The sequence below is a fragment of the Gobio gobio genome (genome assembly GCF_949357685.1).
Source record: "Gobio gobio genome assembly, chromosome: 19".
In the NCBI taxonomy this organism is placed as follows: Eukaryota; Metazoa; Chordata; class Actinopteri; order Cypriniformes; family Gobionidae; genus Gobio; species Gobio gobio.
Window position 1 is genome coordinate 11,317,082 of NC_137112.1, and position 22,001 is coordinate 11,339,082.

General features: G+C 41.7%; 2 protein-coding genes across 2 annotated transcripts in view; one reads left to right on the forward strand and one right to left on the reverse strand.

Moving 5' to 3' along the window:
* The window catches only part of itga7 (integrin, alpha 7), an 85,039-nt gene extending 66,463 nt beyond the window's left edge, over positions 1-18,576 (forward strand). Inside the window, exons 20-26 of the mRNA XM_079843753.1 lie at positions 6,101-6,301; positions 6,382-6,495; positions 6,612-6,725; positions 8,367-8,465; positions 8,552-8,677; positions 10,785-10,945; positions 18,216-18,576. Of these exons, the coding sequence (XP_079699879.1) occupies positions 6,101-6,301; positions 6,382-6,495; positions 6,612-6,725; positions 8,367-8,465; positions 8,552-8,677; positions 10,785-10,901 (771 nt within the window). The 3' untranslated portion in view covers positions 10,902-10,945; positions 18,216-18,576. The remainder of the gene's footprint in view (positions 1-6,100; positions 6,302-6,381; positions 6,496-6,611; positions 6,726-8,366; positions 8,466-8,551; positions 8,678-10,784; positions 10,946-18,215) is intronic.
* The window catches only part of suox (sulfite oxidase), an 892,829-nt gene that overhangs the window by 283,670 nt on the left and 587,158 nt on the right, over positions 1-22,001 (reverse strand). The gene's annotated exons all lie outside the window — the stretch shown is intronic.

Here is a 22,001-nt window from a genome sequence, read left to right on the forward strand (position 1 = left end):
GACGTGGCCCCCCCTGACGGTGACGGTGAAAAGGGCGGGGTCCCTGAGCCTGTTCAGTCTCTCTATGACGCTGTGGTGCTTGAAACTGATGAACATTGTGTTGACGCACTCGTTGCTCTGAGCCGTGGTAGCGTGGGTGAGCCGGAGCCAATGGCATCCTAAACGGTGGTGCCCGTGGTACTTGAGTTAGTTGTCGTGTTGCTTCTGACAACTTCATTCTCTTCTCCAATACCTCAGAAACATTGGGGCCGAAAAGGTGTCCCGGTACAATTGGCAGTTCTCTCAGCATCTTTTTACAATCCTCAGATAACCTTGCCTGGGCAAGCCATACCTGGCGCCTGGCTGTTAGAAGGGTCGATGAAAGTGTACCAAGTTCCCGCGTCACATGACCCATAGTCAGCAGAGCCGTCTGTAAGAACCGAGGAATGGAAGCATCCACGCTCACGGACTCCAACGTATTATTACAGGCAAGAAGCAGCTGGCAGATAGTATTCTCGGCCCTCGTTATATATGCTACAGACTCATATGCCTTCTTTAGGAAAGAGTCAGTACGTCCACACTGCGCGCTTGGGCAGCGTATATTGCCTCTTAAAGCCTCATCCGGTGATACCACCAGTGCTGCTACTGGCTGTTCAATTTCAGGTGCCCGTCCTACACCAATGGAGTCAGCTTCGGCCATTGAGGCCAGTGTGCGGGCTGTCTTTGATCTTCTTCTAGGTACGTTAGGACTTGTAAGTGCACTGGAGAATTCTGTCACAAAGTCCTTGCATGGTGGCATTGCAAACACATTACTACCAGCAGCTTGTCTGAAAAACACATTGGCTTGAACGGGCTGCACAGGTGATTCGTCAAGACCCAAACGAGCCACAGCCATCTGCAGAATAGATAAAATATCATCTGGAGAAGATGGGCCTGCGCCCGATGAATGTACAGACCCACCACTCGAACCACCTGTAGCTGACAGGTTGGAAAAAACATCATGTGGGAGGGTGGGTTGCGTGGCGGGTTCCGCCAACTCTGCATCGAGAAAATGTGAATTAGACGCGCTCATGGAGAGAGCGTCCAAATCCATATCCATATCGTTTGAGGGTTGGAAATCACTCTCATCCACTGGTGTGTTCCCAGTATGGGTGGTTAGCGTTGGGGGTTGAAGAGACTGAAGAAGACGTTTCATCTCCATCATTTCTGAAGAGAGAGTAGCCACAGTCTTCGATAACAGATGTTCTGAAGTTTCCGTCTGTCGTGAAGATTTCTTCTTACTCGGTGGAGCGCCAGCAGCTGCCAAAGCACGGCGCTTTTGAGCGCGTCGCGGCTGTTGCGCAAGACTTACAGGTGAGTTAGTGTCTAATTCAGCCAAGCGAAGCTGTCTTTCTGACAGTGGTAGCATACTACAATGCAAACACGGATCAGTTAGAGCCTCCTTCAAATGTTGAATCCCTAAGCAAGATGGGCATACATCATGTCCGTCGTCGGGAAGCATCGAATTCGGACACAATCTGCAGCTTGAAACGGGGATGAGAGGGCTATGATCCATGACTCCATCAATAACGCGTCCTCGGTAGCACCGTAGGCACTCAGAACTGTAATAACACCCACTCCGGAGGTCAGACGTCCCTCAAATCTTCGGATAGAACCGGAAGATTATAACGTCAAAGATAGTAAAATATAAAATAATAATATATAGGTTTGCGGTGAAAACGCTACCCAAGCGCGGTCGAAACCAGCCACCGGTAGTACCGTGAAGCACAGGGTATCGCCGACACAACAATAAAATATAATAGTATGCACTCACGTAGAAATGGAATCCGAGATATCCGTCCCGAAGATAGCGTTGAGCGTGCTGTCACAGTTTAGGAGGGCGAATCCTCGCAACTCAGGTAAACTGTACAGGACAGCGCAAAATAATTACCTATCATAAGCGAGAAAGTGAAAGAGGCTGGGCACCGAGCTGCTGGGGATTATATCCTTGCGTCTCGGTCTGCGTCATGACGTGACTTTGTTGTTATAATTTTCTCGACCTATCGAGCTGGCGCAGCGATTATCCACTAGTGCTTAGCACCGCCTCTGGCGGTCAGGAGGAATGAAACAGAACTGCTCCTGCATCTCTCTGTTTGCCAGCAAACTGCACTTGATGTGACTGACGGGGCGGAGTCACGTGAAAACCGAAATAACCGACATGGGAAAAATATGTCGGTTAGAGGTTCTGAATGTCGGTTTCGGTTATTTTCCGATTAATCGTACAGCCCTACATTATATATAAAGGCTTTAAGGAAAATGTCACACGATTTAATTATAAAACTGCATTTCGTAGAGCTTTTGGAACTGAAAGTGAACTGAAATACCGCACATTGTAAGTGTTGAAAAAGCTCAGGTTTCCCACAGAATCAATTCAGAATCGTTAAAGAAAGAACTGCAACTTTTTTCTCGCCTACCACTAATAAGTACTTTATATTAAATCATATGGATATTAACAGTGCTGGGGAAAGTTACTTATAAAAGTAATGTTATAATATTGCATTACTCACTAAAAAGTAACTAATTGGATTATTATTTTTCATGGAAGGTAATGTTACATGCTACATGAGTTGCTTGTTTGTTTTTTAATAACCAAAAAAAAAAAAACTTTTGGCCAATGTTAAGGACCTTTCACACCGAAAGTGAAATTAATAAGTCTCAGGCTGAAGGAAATGCTAATTCACGTCTGTACAGCAGAGGGCGCCGCTCAAACAAACCTTTCAGCTGTGATGTCATTCTGTATCGCTGAAGAACAGGATGCAGGAGAAGAAAGTTCAACACACTTAGGCCCTGTCCCAAATTGCACACTTCATGTGGACGCTGCGTGCGTAAGTCCACGAGACCACAGGGTGTCCCATTTGTCATTTTCGAGTGAGCGCCCCCTTAGAGGTCGATATGCGCCCTCGATGCTCACTTCTGCCGAGCCCGCACTGGTGCGGGTTACACAGCGGACTTCTTTCCGGCATTATGTTGTGAAAGTGCAGACTCAGAAGAATACCGTGAGGGTTTAGCGTGCCATTTGGGACAGGGCCTGACTTCAGCAATGAAAACAACAACAACAAAGAAACACATATGTGATGTTTAAAGTAATTTTCTCTTAGTATGGATGAATTGGATCATCGAAGGTCAGCAGCAAAGACATTGGTTAATAAAGTGAGATTAAACACATAAAGTATATTTGTGTTATTTAACATATTTAATGCAGGTGTGCATACTATTCTGAGCTTGCATTTCACTGATTTTATTATGTGGGACTCCTGAGGCAGCTGACGGGTACCGGCAGGCCAAGTGGACTGCAGCCCGGGTAGTTGTGGAGGCAAGAAATCGGGACTGGGAGGAGTTCGGTGAGGTTCATGTAGAAAGACTATCGGTTGGCCTCGAAGATATTCTAGCAAACCGTTTGATGCCTCAGGAGGGGGAAGCAGTGCCCTACCAACACTGGAGGTGGGCAGCTGTTGACCTCAACTGGGGATATCGTCAGATGGTGGAAGGAATACTTTGAGGATCTCAATCCCACCGACATATCTTCCATTGAGGAAGCAGAGGCAGAGGGCTCGGAGGTGGACTCGTCCATCACCCAAGCTGAAGTCACAGAGGAAGTTAAAAAGCTCCTTGGTGGTAAGGCACCAGGGGTGGATGAAATCCGTCCTGAGTACCTTAAGTCTCTGGATGTTGTGGGGCTGTCTTGGCTGACATGCCTCTGCAGCATCGTGTGGCAACGGACAGTACCTTTGGACTGGCAGACCGGGGTGGTGGTCCCACTTTTCAAGAAGTGGGTTCCAACTACAGGGGGATCCACATGCGCTTTATGGATTTGGAGAAGGCATTCCACTGTGTCCCTCACAGCGTCCTGTGGAGGGTGCTCTGAGAGTATGGGGTCGGGGGCCCCCTGCTTAGGGCTGTTCTGCCCCTGTACAACCGAAGCAGGAGCTTGGTTCGCATTGCAGGCCGGCAGTAAGTCAGACTTGTTCCTTAGAGATAGGGTGAGAAGCTCGGTCACTCGGGAGGAGCTCATAGTAGAGCCGTTGCTCCACCACATCGAGAGGAGCCAGCTGAGGTGGCTCGGGCATCTGTTTTGGATGCCTCCTGGACGCCTTCCCGGGGAGGTGTTCCGGGCACGTTCCACCGGGAGAAGACCCCAGGGAAGATGATGGATGGATGATTCTAATCATTTTGCGGAATAGTGAATCTGTTTTTGTGCCAGTGAGATTAGTAAATGCATGTTCACATTTAGTCTAGAACTACAATAACCATCATGTTTACACACAGCGAGAAAACACATTAGGACAGGAGAGCTGTCAGTTAGTAAATAGAAAAACAAAGTAACTCGCATTACTTATTTGAAAAAGTTATTCAGATATTTTCTTGCAAATTAAAGTTACTTGACAAAAAATTAATCTGATTACATAACACACCAGTCTGTTTAGGTCCTGTCTCTATGAAGCCCCTCCTTCTGAAAAACACAATGTGCTCTGATTGGTCGGCTGGACCAGTGTGTTGTGATTGGTCAAGCGTTTCAAACGTCCCACCCTTTACCATAACCGCCAGTTTCAACACACTACTAATGCTGCTATGGAATTATCGTAAATACACTGGGATACAACATGGGACACTGCATAGGTTTCTGAGTAATTTTGGTTTTATAAGATTTTCCCAATAAATAGGCAAGAATAAACCTGGTGTCCATGATTCCCGTTCATTCCGGCCACAAAGCACCTGAATGCAAAAAGCTCGTAATCACGACTTCTGAAGTGGGAATTATGAAATTTCCAATAGCACGTGAAGGCAGTTTACTAACTCAAGCAGGCCCTGCCCCTTTATTCTGTGTATTCATTAGTTAAATGAGGAATATTGTGACATGTTTGTTTCCAGAAAAAAACTCAAGACTACAATGGAGGTGTTTCAGGGAGTTCAGAAACAGTGACACTGATATAGAGAAAGGACTATGGAACTTTGCAGAGCTCAAACAGCAGCATTACACACTAAAGACAGATGAACATGTAAAAAAAAACATAAGAGGTCAAGTAGAGCTTTTAACTCTTTAGATATTGATTAGATCTCTTCTGAAACAGATGAGATACATGTGAAATTACTGTGAGAAAAAGGACACTTTAAAGGAATACTCCATTATTTTTGAAAATAGGCTCATTTTCCAACTCCCCTAGAGTTAAACAGTTGAGTTTTACAGTTTTCGAATCCATTCAGCCAATCTCCGGATCTGGCGGTAGAACTTTTAGCATAGCTTAGCATAGATCATTGAATCTGATTAGACCATTAGCATCTCACTCAAAAAATGAGTTTCGTTATTTTTACTATTTAAAACTTGACTCTTCTATACTCTCATTTCGTCATAATCAAGGCACTTTGCTGCCGTACCATGGGTGCAGCAGGCGCAATGATATTACGCAGCGCCTGAAAATAGTCCCCAGCTAGGTAGCTTCCAACGTGACCGTCACTAATTTTGTGTAGTTGCAGGTATTCCGGTTCAAATAGATACGGTTCAGGATCTGGATTAAAGTAAATATCTTCTGAATCATCTCTCACAAATGTCTCCATGGTTACAAGGCACGCTCCTTATGCAAGCAGGTTGTCGCGTTGGTTATGTTGACAGAAGTTAGCCTATTTTCAGGTGCTGAAATATTTATAATTGCGCCTGCTGCACCCATGGTACGGCAGCAAAGTTCCTTGATTATTGCACAGGAATGAGAGCATAGTTCCTAAGTGTATCGGCCTAGAAAAATCGCAAATTGTAATTTTCAAGAGAGTCAAGTTTTAAATAGGAAAAACTCTTTGGTCATTTTTTTGAGAGATGCTAACGGTCTAATCAGATTCAATGATCTATGCTACGCTAAGCTAAAAGTGCTACCGCCAAACCCGGAGATCGTCTGAATGGATTTGAAAACTGTAAAACTCAACGGTTTAACTCTAGGGGAGTTGGAAAATGAACCTATTTTCAAAAATAGTGGAATGTTCCTTTAACAGAAGTCTCCATTTACTCTCCAAATCATCTAGTTTTTGGAGAAACTGTATGGAGAAATAGAAGGAACAGGATATAAATAACTCATGTGGCAATGTGTGATAACAGGTGTCTAATACTGGACAGCCTCTCCAAACATTCGGCTCGGCCTCTCTGAACATCCTGTGGCCGTACGAGCTGATCAATAAGAAGTGGCTGTTGTATCCGAGCTCTCTGCAGGTCGGTGGCCAACCACACACTCGCTGTGAACCACAATCTGCGCTCAACCCTCTGAGCCTCCATCAACCGCCACAAGCAGAAAACCTCAAGGTACTCGCAAACACCCATCAAATGAAGCTGCTGGTCATCAATAAATGCAAGAGACGTTTATATGGGTCATCTGTGAACAGAGCAGCAGAAAGGCACGCTCGCATCCGACCGAAGAAGACGTGGTCCCCAAAAACCCAGTTGGCAAAATCACTCCAGCTGTGTCTGCGTCTGAAAGAAGGAAGTCTCTCACACTGGTGAGTTTAGAGAGTAACTAGAGAGTAAATACAAAATGAGAAATACATTTGCGACCATATATCATTCCGTAACCTGCTGTTGATTGTGATTGATCTGAGCTGCTGGTGTGTTTCAGGATTGTTTACTGGGCTCTGCACGCTGCCTGCTCTTCCGGTGTCCTCTAGACACGTTCTCCGACTCCATCCATATCAGGATCCGAGCAAACTTGTGGAACAGCACTTTCATTGAGGTGAGAGCCACTCGATACTCTTGAATGATCGTTTTCCTTGTTGATATGGTGGGACAGTAACTATGAGCTCAACGGAGAGTTACACTGAAAGGAATTCTTAATTTATTGTCAGTTAAAAGATGGAAACACAGTTACAGAAAATCACCACAAACACATAATTCAATCCCCCAGTCAGTGAATTACTGTCCATAAATGTGCCCAGGGTTCATAGTGTGTCTATACGTACACTATATTGCCAAAAGTACTGGGCCACCCCTCCAAATCATTGAATTCCAATCACTTCCATGGCTACAGGTTTATAAAATCAAGCACTAGGCATGCAGACGCTTCTACAAACATTTGTGAAAGAATGGGTCGCTCCAGGAGCTCAGTGAACTCAAGCGGGGTACCGTGATAAGTTGCCACCTGTGCAGTAAGTCCATTCGTGAAATTTTCCAACTACTAAATTTTCCAGTCAACTGTTAGTGGCATTATAACAAAGTGGCAGCAATCGGGAACAACAGCAACTCAGCCATGAAGTGGTAGGCCACGTAAAATCACAGAGTGGGGTCAGCGCATGCTGAGGCGCACAGTGCGCAGAAGTCACCAACTTTCTGCAGAGTCAATAACTACAGACCTCCAAACTTTGTGTGGCCTTCAGATTAGCTCAAGAACAGTGCGTAGGGAGCTTCATGGAATGGGTTTCCAAGGCCGAGCAGCTGCATCTAAGCCTTACATCACCAAGTGCAATGCAAAGCGTGGGATGCAGTGGTGTAACTCATGGCACCACTGGACTCTAGAGCAGTGTAGACGTGTTCTCTGGAGTGACCAATCACGCTTTTCTGTCTGGCAATCCCATGGACGAGTCTGGGTTTGGCGGTTGCCAGGAGAACGGTACTTGCCTGACTGCATTGTGTCAAGTGTAAAGTTTGGTGGAGGGGGGATTAAGGTGTAGGGTTGTTTTTCAGCGGTTGGGCTTTGCCCCTTAGTTCCAGTGAAAGGAACTCTTAAAGCTTCAGCATACAAAGACATTTTGGACAATTTCATGCAACAGTTTGGGGATGGCCCGTTCCTGTTCCAACATGACTGCGCACCAGTGCACAAAGCATCGAACCATAAAGACATGGATGAGCAAGTTTGGTGTGGAGGAACTTGACTGGCCTGCACAGAGTCCTGACCTTAACCCGATAGAACACCTTTGGGATGAATTAGACCGGAGACTGCAAGCCAGGCCTTCTCGTCCAACATCAGTGCCTGACCTCACAAATGCGCTTCTAGAAGAATGGTCAAAAATTCCCATAAACACACTCCTAAACCTTGTGGAAAGCCTTCCCAGAAGAGTTGAAGCTGTTATAGCTGCAAAGGGTGGGCCAACTCCATATTAAACCCGTTGGATTAAGAATGGGATGTCATTAAAGTTCATGTGCATGTAAAGGCAGGCGTCCCATGACTTTGGCAATATAGTGTATGTGCAATTTTTTTTTATAAAGCATAAATAAATAGGACAGTGAGGGAAATAGAAATAGTAGAGGGAAATAATCATTTTGAACCAAATGATGTTTTCATTAATCTGTCTATGATGATTATGGCAGTCTAATGGACACACAAATGGATTACAGATGCAGAACTCTCAGTACGGTGTTCACTCTTTTCATTTATTAGGAGTTTTCATCTGTCAGTGCTGTGGAGCTGCTGGTCAGAGCCAATATCACCATTAAATCCGACATCAGGCATCTAGTGCTGAAGGATGCTGCTACACAGGTCAAATAGCACACATGATCACATGCTCTCACACTTCCATGTGCGTTCTCTTTAGTGCATCAGTGTTTGTGTTTGCCTTTGTGCAGGTGTCAGTAATGATTTACCCAGAGCATGGGCTCGCAGACCAGCACAGCATCCCGTGGTGGATCATTCTCATTGCCGTCCTGGCTGGAGTTATTGTTCTCGCTCTGCTCGTATGTGTAATGTGGAAGGTGAGTGTACACCTGAACCCACTAAACAAGCATCTGCTTTTATTGCACAACCTGCAGATGATTTTTGCCTTGTTTTCAGTACAAGTATCTAAACATTCTTGCATCAAAGATATTAAAGGGTTAGTTCACCCAAAAATGAAAATTCTGTCATTAACTACTTACCCTCATGTCGTTCGACACCCGTAAGACCTCCGATCATCTTCGGAACAGAAATGAAGATATTTTAGTTGAAATCTGATGGCTCTGAAAGGCCTCCATTGGCACCCCTAAATAACGACTTACATAGTGATGACGATTTCAAAACAAATCATGAAGCTTCGAAGCGTTATGAATCAGTGAGTCGATTCAGCGGTTTGAATTGCCAAATTTCAGCAGTTTGGCGGTTTGACACGCGATCCGAATCATGAATCGGCTCGCTGATTCATAACGCTTCGAAGCTTCATGATGCCTTGTTTTGAAATCGTTATCACTATGTACGGTCTTACGGGTGTCGAACGACATGAGGGTAAGTAATTAATGACAGAATTTTCATTTTTGGGTGAACTAACCCTTTAAGTCTTGTTTTCTGAAAAATTAAAGTGCCCCATATTATGCTATTTTAAAGCCTCCAAAGTTAAAAAAAACACTTTAATTTTCTCATAATATCCATTGCAGCATCAGCTCTTTTCTCACAGTTCGATCAAGCATTCGGTCTCTCTAAACCCTGGCTTTCCGAGAGCCTGCTCTGCTCTGATTGTTCATATGGCCCTGTCTGTTGTGATTGGTCGACCACTTACAGCTCGTGTCGGAAAACAAACAACCATTAGCATTTCTGAATTTCAGCTCTTCCTCAGCACTTGATACACAGCAATTGTGCCAGTTTTACCGTATCAATCTCATCAAAGTGGATTAGCTTTGGCAGCAGAAACAGCGTCTTCTTGACATGAACGCTCAGACAGCAGCTGACTTTGAGCCGGATCCGTCTCCGAACCGGCAAATCCGCGTTACAATCACCTCCGTTTCCCTACTCTAATACGGATCCAGCCCGGACCGGGTTTTTGTGGGCGGGAACAACAGTCGCAAAGCAGATTCGGGCCACATTTGGGCCAAATCGCCATAAAGGAATCGCCAAATCGCCATGGTCCGGAGCTGGCCCAGTGCTGGTCCAGATGAGTAAAAACGGATCCGTGCCGGTATTGACCCGTTGTGCCAAAAGACACCGGCCCAAGTCCGATGCGCGGATCTGGCACAGAACTTACGAATGGTCTGGGCCAACTCTGGGCCAGATGATTTTTGCTATCTGGGACAACACCAACCAAACTTTTCCAGTCTCAGCTAAAACTACAGCGTTTGAGGGCGGGGCAAAGAGAAACTGTTCAGCCAATTAAGATCATAGACTGGCATTATGCAAATCTGTAGCGTAGGTTCAGCAGGAAGTGAGACTGGAATTACTGACGACTCGTTTCAGTTCAGTTCTTTTACTTTCACAAAGAGCTCTATTACACACTACATGAAAGGGAATATCCCTAAAAGCTTAATAGGGACACTTTAAAACAATAAGCAATACATCTGCCAATGGGGTCGGAAAAATACACTTAATTTAAAGGAAAAACAAGATTTTTGGACCCCATTGGCTGATATTTTTCTTTTATTAAACAAAAACTCACTCAATTAGCTTGTCATTTTGCTTCTCAAGTAAATGTACTCTGATTTAAGAATGTTTAGATATTTGTATCGGAAAACAATACAGAAACGCTGAGGAAGAAAATAATTTTTTGCAGTGCACCTATGGCCTCCATGAGGATTTTTCAATCGTTTGACCATGTACAGTCATTTTGGATGCCCAAAAGAATAATTTGGCATGCTGTTTGACCTCATCAGTAGAGTGGTGGTTTAGTAATGCTGATCATGGTGTGATTACTAGTGAACTTACTAGTTGCCAGTCATGTACTTTTTCAACAAGTCATGTGACTGAATTGATTGCCTTCTCCAATTATGCATACTACTGTATTATCTATATAATATTTCCACACTTCTAATGATTTAACCACCCATGGCTAGTTCTTCATGTTTTCTTCTCTCTGTACCTACGCACATGTCTGTTATATTTTCCTGTCTGGTGGAGCAGTGTGGTTTTTTCAAGCGCACCGAGAGGCAGCCCCACTATGAGACGGAGTATTACAGCGCTCAACTGCAGCTGCAGCCGTCTGATGTCGAGAGGAAGCAGGCCACCGAACTTCAATAAGAGCCTCGTCCAGCCTGATCTTCCTCTAGCACATCCGTCATGTGGTACAACTCAGTTCTGCGGTGGAGTGTGTGCTGCTGTGCTGTGGCTTTCCAAACAATGGCATGATAACCAGTAACTGAATAATAATGGGAACGGCTAACAAGAGCTAAATATCCATGATCTAATAAGAGTTGCATTGAAGCGATGACGCATGGCATCAGGGCCAGACCTTCTTGTTTTGCAGCACCACTTGGGAATTTATTTAACATTATTCTAATAGTTTGTTGTAGTGAGGATTACAGAATTAATTGATTTGAAATGTATATTTGTAAATGAAAACAATAACCTTTGACGGCAGTGGTGTAGGATGCAAGGTAGAACAAACCTTCACTCTCTGTAATAAGAGAAAGTGAGTTGAAATGAATAGTCAGCTGACTTAAGCCCAAACTTTGGCCGCCGGTGTTTTGCGACAGTCTGCATACAGACCAATTTTTGGCTGCATCCGTAAACATAGGCAGCTGGCTTGTTGCCTTGCTGCCTTATCAGACAGACTTCTGAGGCAGCGTAACGGTTATTGATTTACAGCAAAATAGAGCGAGCTTTGGTGAAAACTATGTGAATATTTAATTACTACAATAGTAATTTTTCACTAGAAATGACATCAAAAGTGGAAAAAGTTGGTCAAAAGCTTACATTAACACAAACTGACCAGCAAACGCAACTTTCAGACGCTATCATTATTTTTTTTTAGCCCGCCTGTCTACTCTTACAGAATGGAACTCACAGGATTGTGGGATATCATAGGCAGCGAAGGAGACATCAATGCTGCCTTTAAAAATCGATCAGATGAAGGTCTTTCATGAGACAGGAAGTGAAACTTACATTGGATTCGGACATGCCTTGATGCCTTTCTACCTTGAAATGAGTCCTCCAACGGCAGTATTTTTAAGCTTTGGCGGCGGCAGAAAACGTACGCAGCTGACTTGACCCATCAGTGGGACAAAAGTACCTCACAAAACTGATTTCACACAGACTTCTGAGGCAACGAACTGGCTTAATGATCTACATCAAAATAAAAAATATTTTTGTTAGCTCAACTGTCAGAATGAAAACCACAGGATTGTGGGATAACAAAGGTAGCGATGGATACATCTATGCTGCCTTTAAAAATCGATCAGATGAAGGTCTCTCATGAGACAGGATGTGAAGTTAGCATTGGAATTCAACGTGCCTTGGTGCCTTACTTGAAATGAGTCCTCTAATGGCAGCAATTTTAAGCTTTTGGTCAATGTGTCAAAACTAAAGTTCACTAGATCTTTCCTTGCATCTTTCCACACTCACGGCTAAGGAGTATACTTTAAAAGGCATGGAGCGGGAAATTTAATCAATGAGCTTTAATCAATGAACATCTGCATGATTTACATTTTGTGCCTAAAGTCAGGACACAGATTTCAACACCAGTTATCATTTTTATTTACGAATTGACTTGGGTAATGAGTACTGATAATGCAAGAGGGTGTTGTATGCATGTAATCGACAAATAACGAACAATAAGAAACATTCTTCAAGATTTGTGGCCTGCAGTTCTTTGAAGAGTGAAGATGGAAATCTGTTTTGTATTTAGTGCTTTGGAATGTTGCTTAGAGGTTGATGTTTAGGACAAGGAAAACAACTGAATTCTAAAAGTGTGATCAATGTATAAAAGATGCACAGAATTTTAGTTATTAGACTATCTTCTCTGAGAAGGGCATCAAAAGACATCATGTTCTGTTGAAATTTAATGAGCACTGAATAACATTATCACCTTAAAGGGGTCATGAATTGAGAAATTAACTTTTCATTCAGCCTTTGAAATATAAAAGTTAATTGTGATATGAGATAGGGATGGGCAACAGTGGTCGAGTAATCGAGTACTCGAACGTGACAGCGATCATCGATCATGAGAACGATGATTGCCCTGAAAAAAAAATATTTGTCTCTTTTTTTATTGGTTATTGCGTCGTTTTGCGCGGTACCGGAGGTCTGATTGGTTAGCGTTATACAGCGCCTCCAGACCGCGGCGAAATAAAGTGAAACTGAGGCGTGCACTGCAGTGATGTCTGGAATCACTGTGATCATTGAATGGTTAGTGCAAGATGTGCAGCGCCAATCTGTCATAGCCTACATAGCATTATAATGAGAACACGATGGAAATTAGAATGCTGTAAATTATCTGTGCTTAGTTCCCCGTGTATCAGCTGATCCACAGAGAAACTAGCGAGAACACTCAGACTAGCGCGTGAAGTTCATGTGCGCATTCGCGTCCTTTTCTGCAGATGCACGTTGTAAGATTACTTTTATGTTGTCTATCTGATTAATCTAATATAAGAAGCGTTTGGTTGAGCTTAAGCTAGCAAAGCGCTGCCGTTATACCGGCTGTTGTTCATTCTCTTCAGTTGTTTCAGCTCAAACGCATTTCATGCTCGACATGATGGTTTAGAGACGGTCATATTCTTTTTAGATAGGCTATTTCTTTCTCAGAATCATTGATATTAGTAATGCAGCAGTGCTATACTGGTCTCGTATTTTTTAACAGTAGACCTAGTTTATTTAAAGTTGTTTTTCGTTATGAGTTCGAAAACGCGCAGTGATGTCTGTAAACACTTCGATCATGAATAATAAAATGAAGTGCATGATGTGCAGAGTCAATCTGTCATAGCATTATAATAAGAACACGATTTTAATAAAATGTTGTTTCTGTGTGCTTTCGTTGTCCGTGTATCAGCGTTGTTAAGGGAAGAGCGCATTCAAAATGTTCCGTTTCAAACCATAGCCTGTCAAATCTAGCTCGCTGAAGTTCACGTGCGCATTCACGTCCTTTTGTGTTGATTTATGTCGTAATAGGTTCATAATAATCTTCATATTAATATTGATATAGGGTGCGTTTGGTTGAGTTTATTAACCAGATAGCAAGCTCTGCAGGGTGGTGTTATTTCACAGTTTCAGCTCAAAGGTAATGCTCGATATTACTGACTTGGTTATTTGAGACGGTCATTTTATAAAGATGTTTCTTTTTCAAAGACATTTATGCATCATAATCTAGCAGTTATTTTTTGTTTTATATGTTCATGTTTTCATATACCTGTTTTCATGTCACTTGTATTTGTCAACAACCATTTTCATAACAGTTTTCATTATCTCATTGACGACAAGCCCCGCCCCCTGCACATGCCCCGCCCCCGAGTACTCGAGTACTCGTTTTTTGAGACCTATCGATGATCGAAATGAGAAATTGACAAAAATGCCCATCCCTAATATGAGAATATTCTGTAAGTTTCGGAGCTGAAAACTTCCCTGTTAGTCAAAGAAAAGCTTTTATTGACACCAGGCCTAGAAAACGCTCAATCTCAGAATGTGCCAGGCTGTGACATCAGAGTGTGATGAAACAACGCCTGATTCTGTAGCCCCGCCCACCGACTCGTGCAAGAAATGTAACATGAATAACATGGGCCTTCGTAGAGCTAAACGGATCGTGCTACTGAGTAATAAAAATGCCGAAGATGGCAAGATATTGCGCTGTGCGCAAGAACACAGTATCAAACACGCTGCAAAAGCTTCCTTCGGATTCTAATATTATGAATGCATGGTTGAACTTTATTTTTAATGAAAATCCAGCTCACGTGCGTAAGAAATTGCTTGTTTGTTCCTTCATTTCACCACGGATTCGTTTGTAAACAAAACTGTTTAGACTGGATTTGCAGACAGGATGAGATTACATGACAAATGAATGAAGCAACACACTAATGTCAGTAAAAATGTTTTTTATATGTGATAGTATTGATACAGATCGTTTGATATCTATTGATTATGTGGACATGTCTAACTGAACATAACTTACCACGCTGTCACAGGGCTGCAGAATCCTTTATTTGAGGTGTTGTTGGTTCATTGTGCTGGGATCAGGGATCAGTCTAGAACATGTATGGGCCAGGGCTCGTGTGTGTTAGTGATGCACGGTTCGTGAAGCAGTGGTTATATCCACCGATCGGGCGGGCCAAGTAATAAAAAATAACATTCCAATCAATCGTGGGTGGATGAGAGACAGGGTACCCGCGGGGTCTTAAAAGCATTGAAAAAGTCTTAAATTTGATAATCTAAAATTAAGGCCTTAATAGCCTTGAATTTGGTATACAAAGTCTTGGATTTCGTTACAAAGGTCTTATTTTTTTTTAACTCTTCCTAGGATTAAGTTCATACCGTAACAAAATGAACTGTTACTAGTGTGGGATAATTAAAAATTAATGCAGCGTAATGTTGAGTGCACATCGTGCTCAACGTCATAGCAGTAAGCGCGAAAGCTCGTGCACCCGTTACTATGGTTACTTTTTGTTAATTATTTTTTGTTGTTGCGGGTGAGAATGCCGCAGCCCGCTCGCGCTGTGAGCCTCGCGCTGCTCGTGCTTCACATCACGGGGTTTAAAGCGGCTCCCGGTGAACCGGACCCGTGCCCGTCGGTGTGCTCGTGTGTGGGACCCGTGGCCGACTCAATAAGATGACGAAAAGTAAGCAGTTGGACCTTCATATTCGCTACTGGGTGGAAGACCACGTCCAGTCACGATACTTCGGCTCGCAGTTCATGGGGCATGCAACGGCGGTGAACTTCCTCAAACATTTCAAAGTAAGTTTTTATTATGAATTTTAAAAATGTTGAGTTTTTTTAATTTATAAATAATATATGATATAGTAAAGTAACATAACACGAGCAAGTGAGCTGTTCTATAATATCACGATTGCAAATGTTACATTGAATGTATAGTTTAATAAACAAGTAGCCTATAGCTAATATGTAGTCACTTACAATTTAGACGCAATATCGTTTTGTTCTATTTCAACGACGAAAATAGTTAACGTTACAAAAGAAAAGCAACACTAAAGTGCTGTGTTTTGTTATTGAATGATTCAGCATTTTGAACAAATCGTTTTAATGAATGACTCAATGATTCATTTATTAAGACGGTCACTTGCTGCCACCTATTGGTTTATTGTTTAAAGGCATCATTGTTTTTTTTATCATTTGTTTAAACATCAATCTCATAAAATTATTTATTACAGTTGCAATTTTGCAGTGTAAATGACTTAATTTGATTGATAACGGCAGCCTTATTAAAACTGAATTTGATCAAATGTAAGAATTTGACAGGAAAGAGAGGCCATATATATATAGTAAGGTTTAAAAACTGTCCTTATAAAAGTAAATAACGCCCTGGTGTAAAAATGACAATTAAGTCAATTAATTTAAGTATGTAAAGTCTGAAGAATATTGCTTCAAAATAAATTTGATTTATTTATGACAGACATTATTTAAAAAGTAGAAACATATTATGTCATTAAAAATGTATTGTAACATTATTATAAAAACTTCCTTATGTGTGATTAAATGGAAGTAGCTTACAAATAAATATTTTTTAACCTTTAATATTAGAATGATGTACCATCTGGGGTTCCTTATGGTTTACTTTACAGTGAGAGATTTTTTTCTTGTTATGTACTGTACTTGATAGGCCCCAACTTAATTAATATGATATCAAAAAATTTTAATTATTGGTTTTATTGTTTATTTTTTTACTTGAAGGAAATGTCTTGAAGCACAATGTTTTCTTGTCAGAAAGCACCAGAATGCTTCATTTACATGTTTAAATCATAAAAATTGTCTCATGGGGGATAATTCCCCTGACCCCCCTACAACAAATTACTTTGTAAACATGTCACCATTTTCACCAGTTGTGAGTTTGCATGTCTGAACCTGTATCTCACCACTCAGACAGAACCCTTTAACCTTGAGGCCCCAACCCCTCCATCACACTAGCTATTATGTAGGCTATATAATGTCTTTGTTTAAAATGTGCTTTTCATGTCTTTTAGGAGTGTGTATGTGACCTTGACTTGAGGAAGATGGTCTGTATCTATGGATGGACCCAATGTTAATTGGCGTTTTTTTGAGATGTTGCAGCAGGAGCATGCAGAGCATTTTGGGGGTGCTCAGCTGGCAGTGGTGGGGAGTTGTGGCCTGCATACTCTCCATAATGCTGTCAAATGTAGATTCACCGACTGGCATATGGAGAAGTTCCTAAGAGCTCTGCATACAATTTTTCACAATGTGCCAGCAAGAAGGGAGGATTTCTGTAATCTCACAAAGTCCAAAATCTTCGCTTTGCCTTTTTGTGGTCATCGCCCTTGTCATCTGGCCAGACATGATGAAGTATGTTGAGGCTGTTAGCACCAAAAAGCTTCCTAACCCTGGGACGTCCTCCTAGTCAAAGTCAAACGCGTTGAGAAGAAGCTACAAGCAGAAGTTGACAGAACTTGAGAGCCTGGGCGAAAAAATTGCAACCAAGGCAGCAGAGCTGCGAAGGCTGTAGTGTTCAACACCAAGATCAAATCTATTTGTTTATTACAAATCAAATGTGTTACGCTGTTGCGTATGTATTAAATATAACTGATAATTTAAATAAAATGTTGTATTTAATTCAAGTAGCCTACTTGTACATAATTATTTTCTAGGGTTCAAAATTTATACAGATTTGACATTTTCCCCTCATACTTCTGTCAGAATGGGTACGAAGTTGGCATTGAATTTCATTTAAAATGGCATTAAAAAGTCCTTAAAAAGCCTTGAATTTCATTTGGAGGATCCTGGGGGTACCCTGGAGAGAGAAATCATTGTGTTTGTTTGATAAAGACATTTTGCGAGCCCTGTAGGCGAATCATTCCGGTTGCCGTTTTCCCAAACGCTTTCAAAACAATACCTCAAGTGTACTCACGGGGGAGACGGAGCTCATTATAATATGCAAAGCTTAACCAATCATAGCAGTGGGCATTTACTTCCAAGTCTTCAGTGCGGCACGCCCATAAAAACCGAGCGTGAAAATAGCTACTTATTACTTATTCATTATGATGTTTTTGAATGTAAAAACACGCGAACGTCATTAGTTGACCTCAGACAACAGAATAACATTTAAAAAGCCAGTTCATGACCCCTTTAAAAATAACACAGTAAAAGAAAAAAGAGGTTGATCAAGCTAAAGCAGCTTCAGCTGAAACAGACCAAGCATGGCGTGAATGAATGTCTTGCCACACTTGCCAATGGAGGATTAGGTATCATTACTATGCAACTATGGAATGCAATTTTGAACATAGATCACATGATCTAACCTTATTCTCTTGCATTTTATGCATTATGAGCCAAACATTCTTTTTTACCATGGGATCAAGGTTGCACAGTGTGTCACAAGGTGATTTTATTTTGTGCTTGATATATATCTTTTTCTCATTCAACCTCTTTCTCTCTTGCAGTGTGGTTTCTTCCATAGGGTTCGGCATGAAGATCAAGTGCCTCAGTATCAGGCTGTGAAGATCCTGCGGCAAGAGAAGCCATTTCTGGACAAGACTTTTATTTTGCACAAAAAGCAATGGGCGACCCACTGGAGTGATGGGACAAACTAATATTCATCCTTTTGTCCTCTGAAACATGGACGCTGACCAGAGACTGCAGTGGACTTGCATTGACCATAAACATACACTGCTACACATTTTTATTACAAGTTTTCTTCAGTGTTCTGCAGATCGAAATACATTTTTAGAAGGAAAGCTGGATCTAGCTGGAGATAGACAGTATATAAATATGCACCTAGTATTAAAAGTGTTATTTAACGTATTAATGTTGAATGAGTGTGATGGTGTTTGTAAACTCATAAAACAGCTGCAGTTCAGTGCCTTGGGAACTTTGAAACAGTTGGACATTGAAACATGTTTAAGGGTCTTCATATTTCATCATAAGCAAAACATGATAGTTTTCAGTTCATAAGAAACTTGGTACACATCATCCCAAGACCCTCATGACATAAAGTTAAGCCAATTTTATTTGTATAGTGCTTTTTTTAACAATACACATAGTTTAAAGCAGCCTTACAATAGTCATACTTATGTCTATAATGCCTTAATGCTTTATCATTGCTATATGGTGATATGCAACAATGATCATAGACGATATCAATTAAATCTTCCTCACCAGTAAGGTAATAAATGTCTTTAGAAAAACATAGGCAATATATAACATATTGTAGGCCCATTTTAGGATGGCAATCAACAAAAATGAATCATACTTGCGGTCGTTTGAAGCATTTGTTTTGGAGCCCAGTGCGTTTTTCCCTTAGTTCAGTTAGTTTAGGCATATATGAACATGGAAATTGCACTCCGATATATAGAAATATAGCTATAATTTATCAGAGCGGGAAGATCTTTTCAATCCATCTTGATGCATGACGCAGAGGAAACTCTGACCAATAAGAGGACAATTGTACTCACATGTGACTTTCATAAAAACATTTTGGTATGCTTTTAAAGGTGCACTATGTGACTTTTCCATCCACTAGAGGTCGCCTATTCAAAACAAAGGCGTAGTTTGATGACGCCATGTTTGAGTGCAGAATCTTGGGACATGTGGTCTTCACCTTACAGCCGGTGGAAAAGAATCGGGATAGGACTCGGGCAGAAATCATGTTCATGGATGCGATTATTAACGTTATTGTAGTATGAAGCAGAGCAGGACAGAGTGTTGTGGAGCTGAGCAAGGCTGAGCAAACTACGCCTTTGTTTTGAATAGGCGACCTCTAGCGGACGGAACAGTTACATAGTGCACCTTTAAAAGCATACCAAAATGTGATTGTTAATAAGATGAACGCAACACATGCCTCGCTAGCAGCAGGATTTTTATTATGCCACAGTCGCCGGCGCCACTTCCGCTTTTCCGGTCATGAGTATGAGGTAACAGCTCTGTTTATCATATTAGATACATCTGAGTGTTTTGAAAATGATGTTATGATGTTAATCTGTGCGTCCGCTCGGCGGCTGCTATGACACTTCACACTGCAGTGATAGTAAAACTTCTCTGCAAAAATAAAACCGGAAACCGAGGGTAACGCAGAGATGACGCCATCGACAGGCGACTCCCTCACACGTCCCGGTTCCTTGGTTAAAATAGCATTTTTCTCATGATTAACAAATAGTTGGAAACAAAAAGATGTTTACATAGTGCAGCTTTAAATGTTGCCAAATCAAACCAAACCAAACCAAAAAGTCCTGTTTCAAAACAAAGCAACCGATCTACAGGTCTGTAAATGCCCCTAGACTCTTAAATGTAGGCTAGATATGGCTTGAATTCATATTTGGTGGGCAACTTGTGGCATTACTGTGGGGTCAATACCTTGCAGTAAAAGACTGTTAGCAAAGCCTGCACTGAAATTGCGACTGATTTACTAAAGAATCCAAAGTGAAATGTACCGAACAAACAAATAAGGCTGAGACATTTACATACAGTAGTTGGAAACAAATAAGCACTTTCCTAGCATTAGGAACCTTTAGAAGGTAATGTTAATTTTAGTCCAGTGATCCTGTATCGCTCTTCTCTCCTCGTCATCTTACTAACATGCCAGTGGGCGGGGCCAAAGATGTGATGATGTGGAAGTTGGCGTTGATCTGATTCTGCAGTCTTGCATCACATAATGCAAGCACATTAACGTCATAATGTGACAAAATAGGAAAGGAGTAATTGGTTTCAATAAATGCTGTTTTTGGACTAACAAGGAAGTTTTGATATTTTTACAGTACATTGATCTCTTGTATGTCAAAGTATGGATCATATGTTGCTGTGTGGAAATGCAAGGGTCAGTAATAGATTTTGGTCTCCTATAAGATATTTTTAACAATCGAATGTATTGATCACCACCGGGGATCTCTTTAAGGGCCAGAAACAGCCCTGTGGATGTAAAGAAACTGTTATTTTGTTATTGCAACAGATACAGACACATTTACCTTAAAGCCACACTGCAGTCACTGTCACAGGGAGATTGTGTCCTATTGCAATTACTGCTATTCTTAGGAGCTGTATATAAAAACAAAACTGTAATGTAATAATAATACAGTTTATTAGGTGCATTTCAAGGCACTCAAGGACAGCTTACAGCATAGAAAGCTGCACTATATACGTTTTGGGACGCCTGCCTTTACATTCACATGAACTTTAATGACATCCCATTCTTAATCAATAGGCTTTAATATGGAGTTGGCCTACCCTTTGCAACTATAACAGCTTCAATTCTTCTGGCAAGGCTTTACACAAGGTTTAGGAGCAGTGTTGGGCACGTTACTTTAAAAAAGTAATTAGTTATAGTTACTAGTTACTTCTTACAAATAGTAACTGAGTTAGTAACTGAGTTACATCATTATAAAAGTAACTAATTACCAGGGAAAGTAATTACTGCGTTACTTTTTTTTTTTTTTTTCAAATGTTCAATTATGTCAAATAACTTGGATGCCCCCAATATTAGATATGTTAAATGAATGAATTGGACACTAAATAGAATAAATTATTATTATAAAACATTGTACATTAATGTACACTATTGTAATGTTGCTGTGGGACAATGTAAGAGACACCTATCAAATTCAATACATTATTGTAAATATTATCAGTAGACCTACTATAGTGTAAATATTGTCGAAATATTATCCGTACTATACTTTCCTTTGGTAGTGGAGCTCACGTTATCACCTGGGTTTTTAGCCACTAATTTTGTGGCATATGATGATGTGAGGCGCTTCAGAATCACTTGCCCCCGGCGTGGAGAGACTGGGCATAAGTTGCATGTTACATAAATATTCTTACCTTTCACCTCAACGAGGGAAAAGTAGCGCTTATACTTCCAGTTTGCGAAAGCTACCTTTGAAGTCGTTGGACCATCGCTGAATGTGCATATGCGTGTGCGACTGTGCGTCATTGGTGTGTGTGTGTGTGTGTGTGTGAACCATAGACCGTGAAAAAAATAGGTGTGAACTCAACCTATCAACTTCAACCTTGTCACCCACCCACCAATCATCATCAGTTATGTGCACCACCGCACCCACCCCCAACACGCATGGCTGGTGCGCGCACACACACACACACACACACACACACGTTGCAGGTCCGACTGACAAAGAGCCTGTTCGGATGAAAAGCGCTTCAGTGAGCTCAATTATAGTAACGCGACTAACGCCGCGACTAGTGCAGGCCAGTCAAGTTCCTCCACACCAAACTCGCTC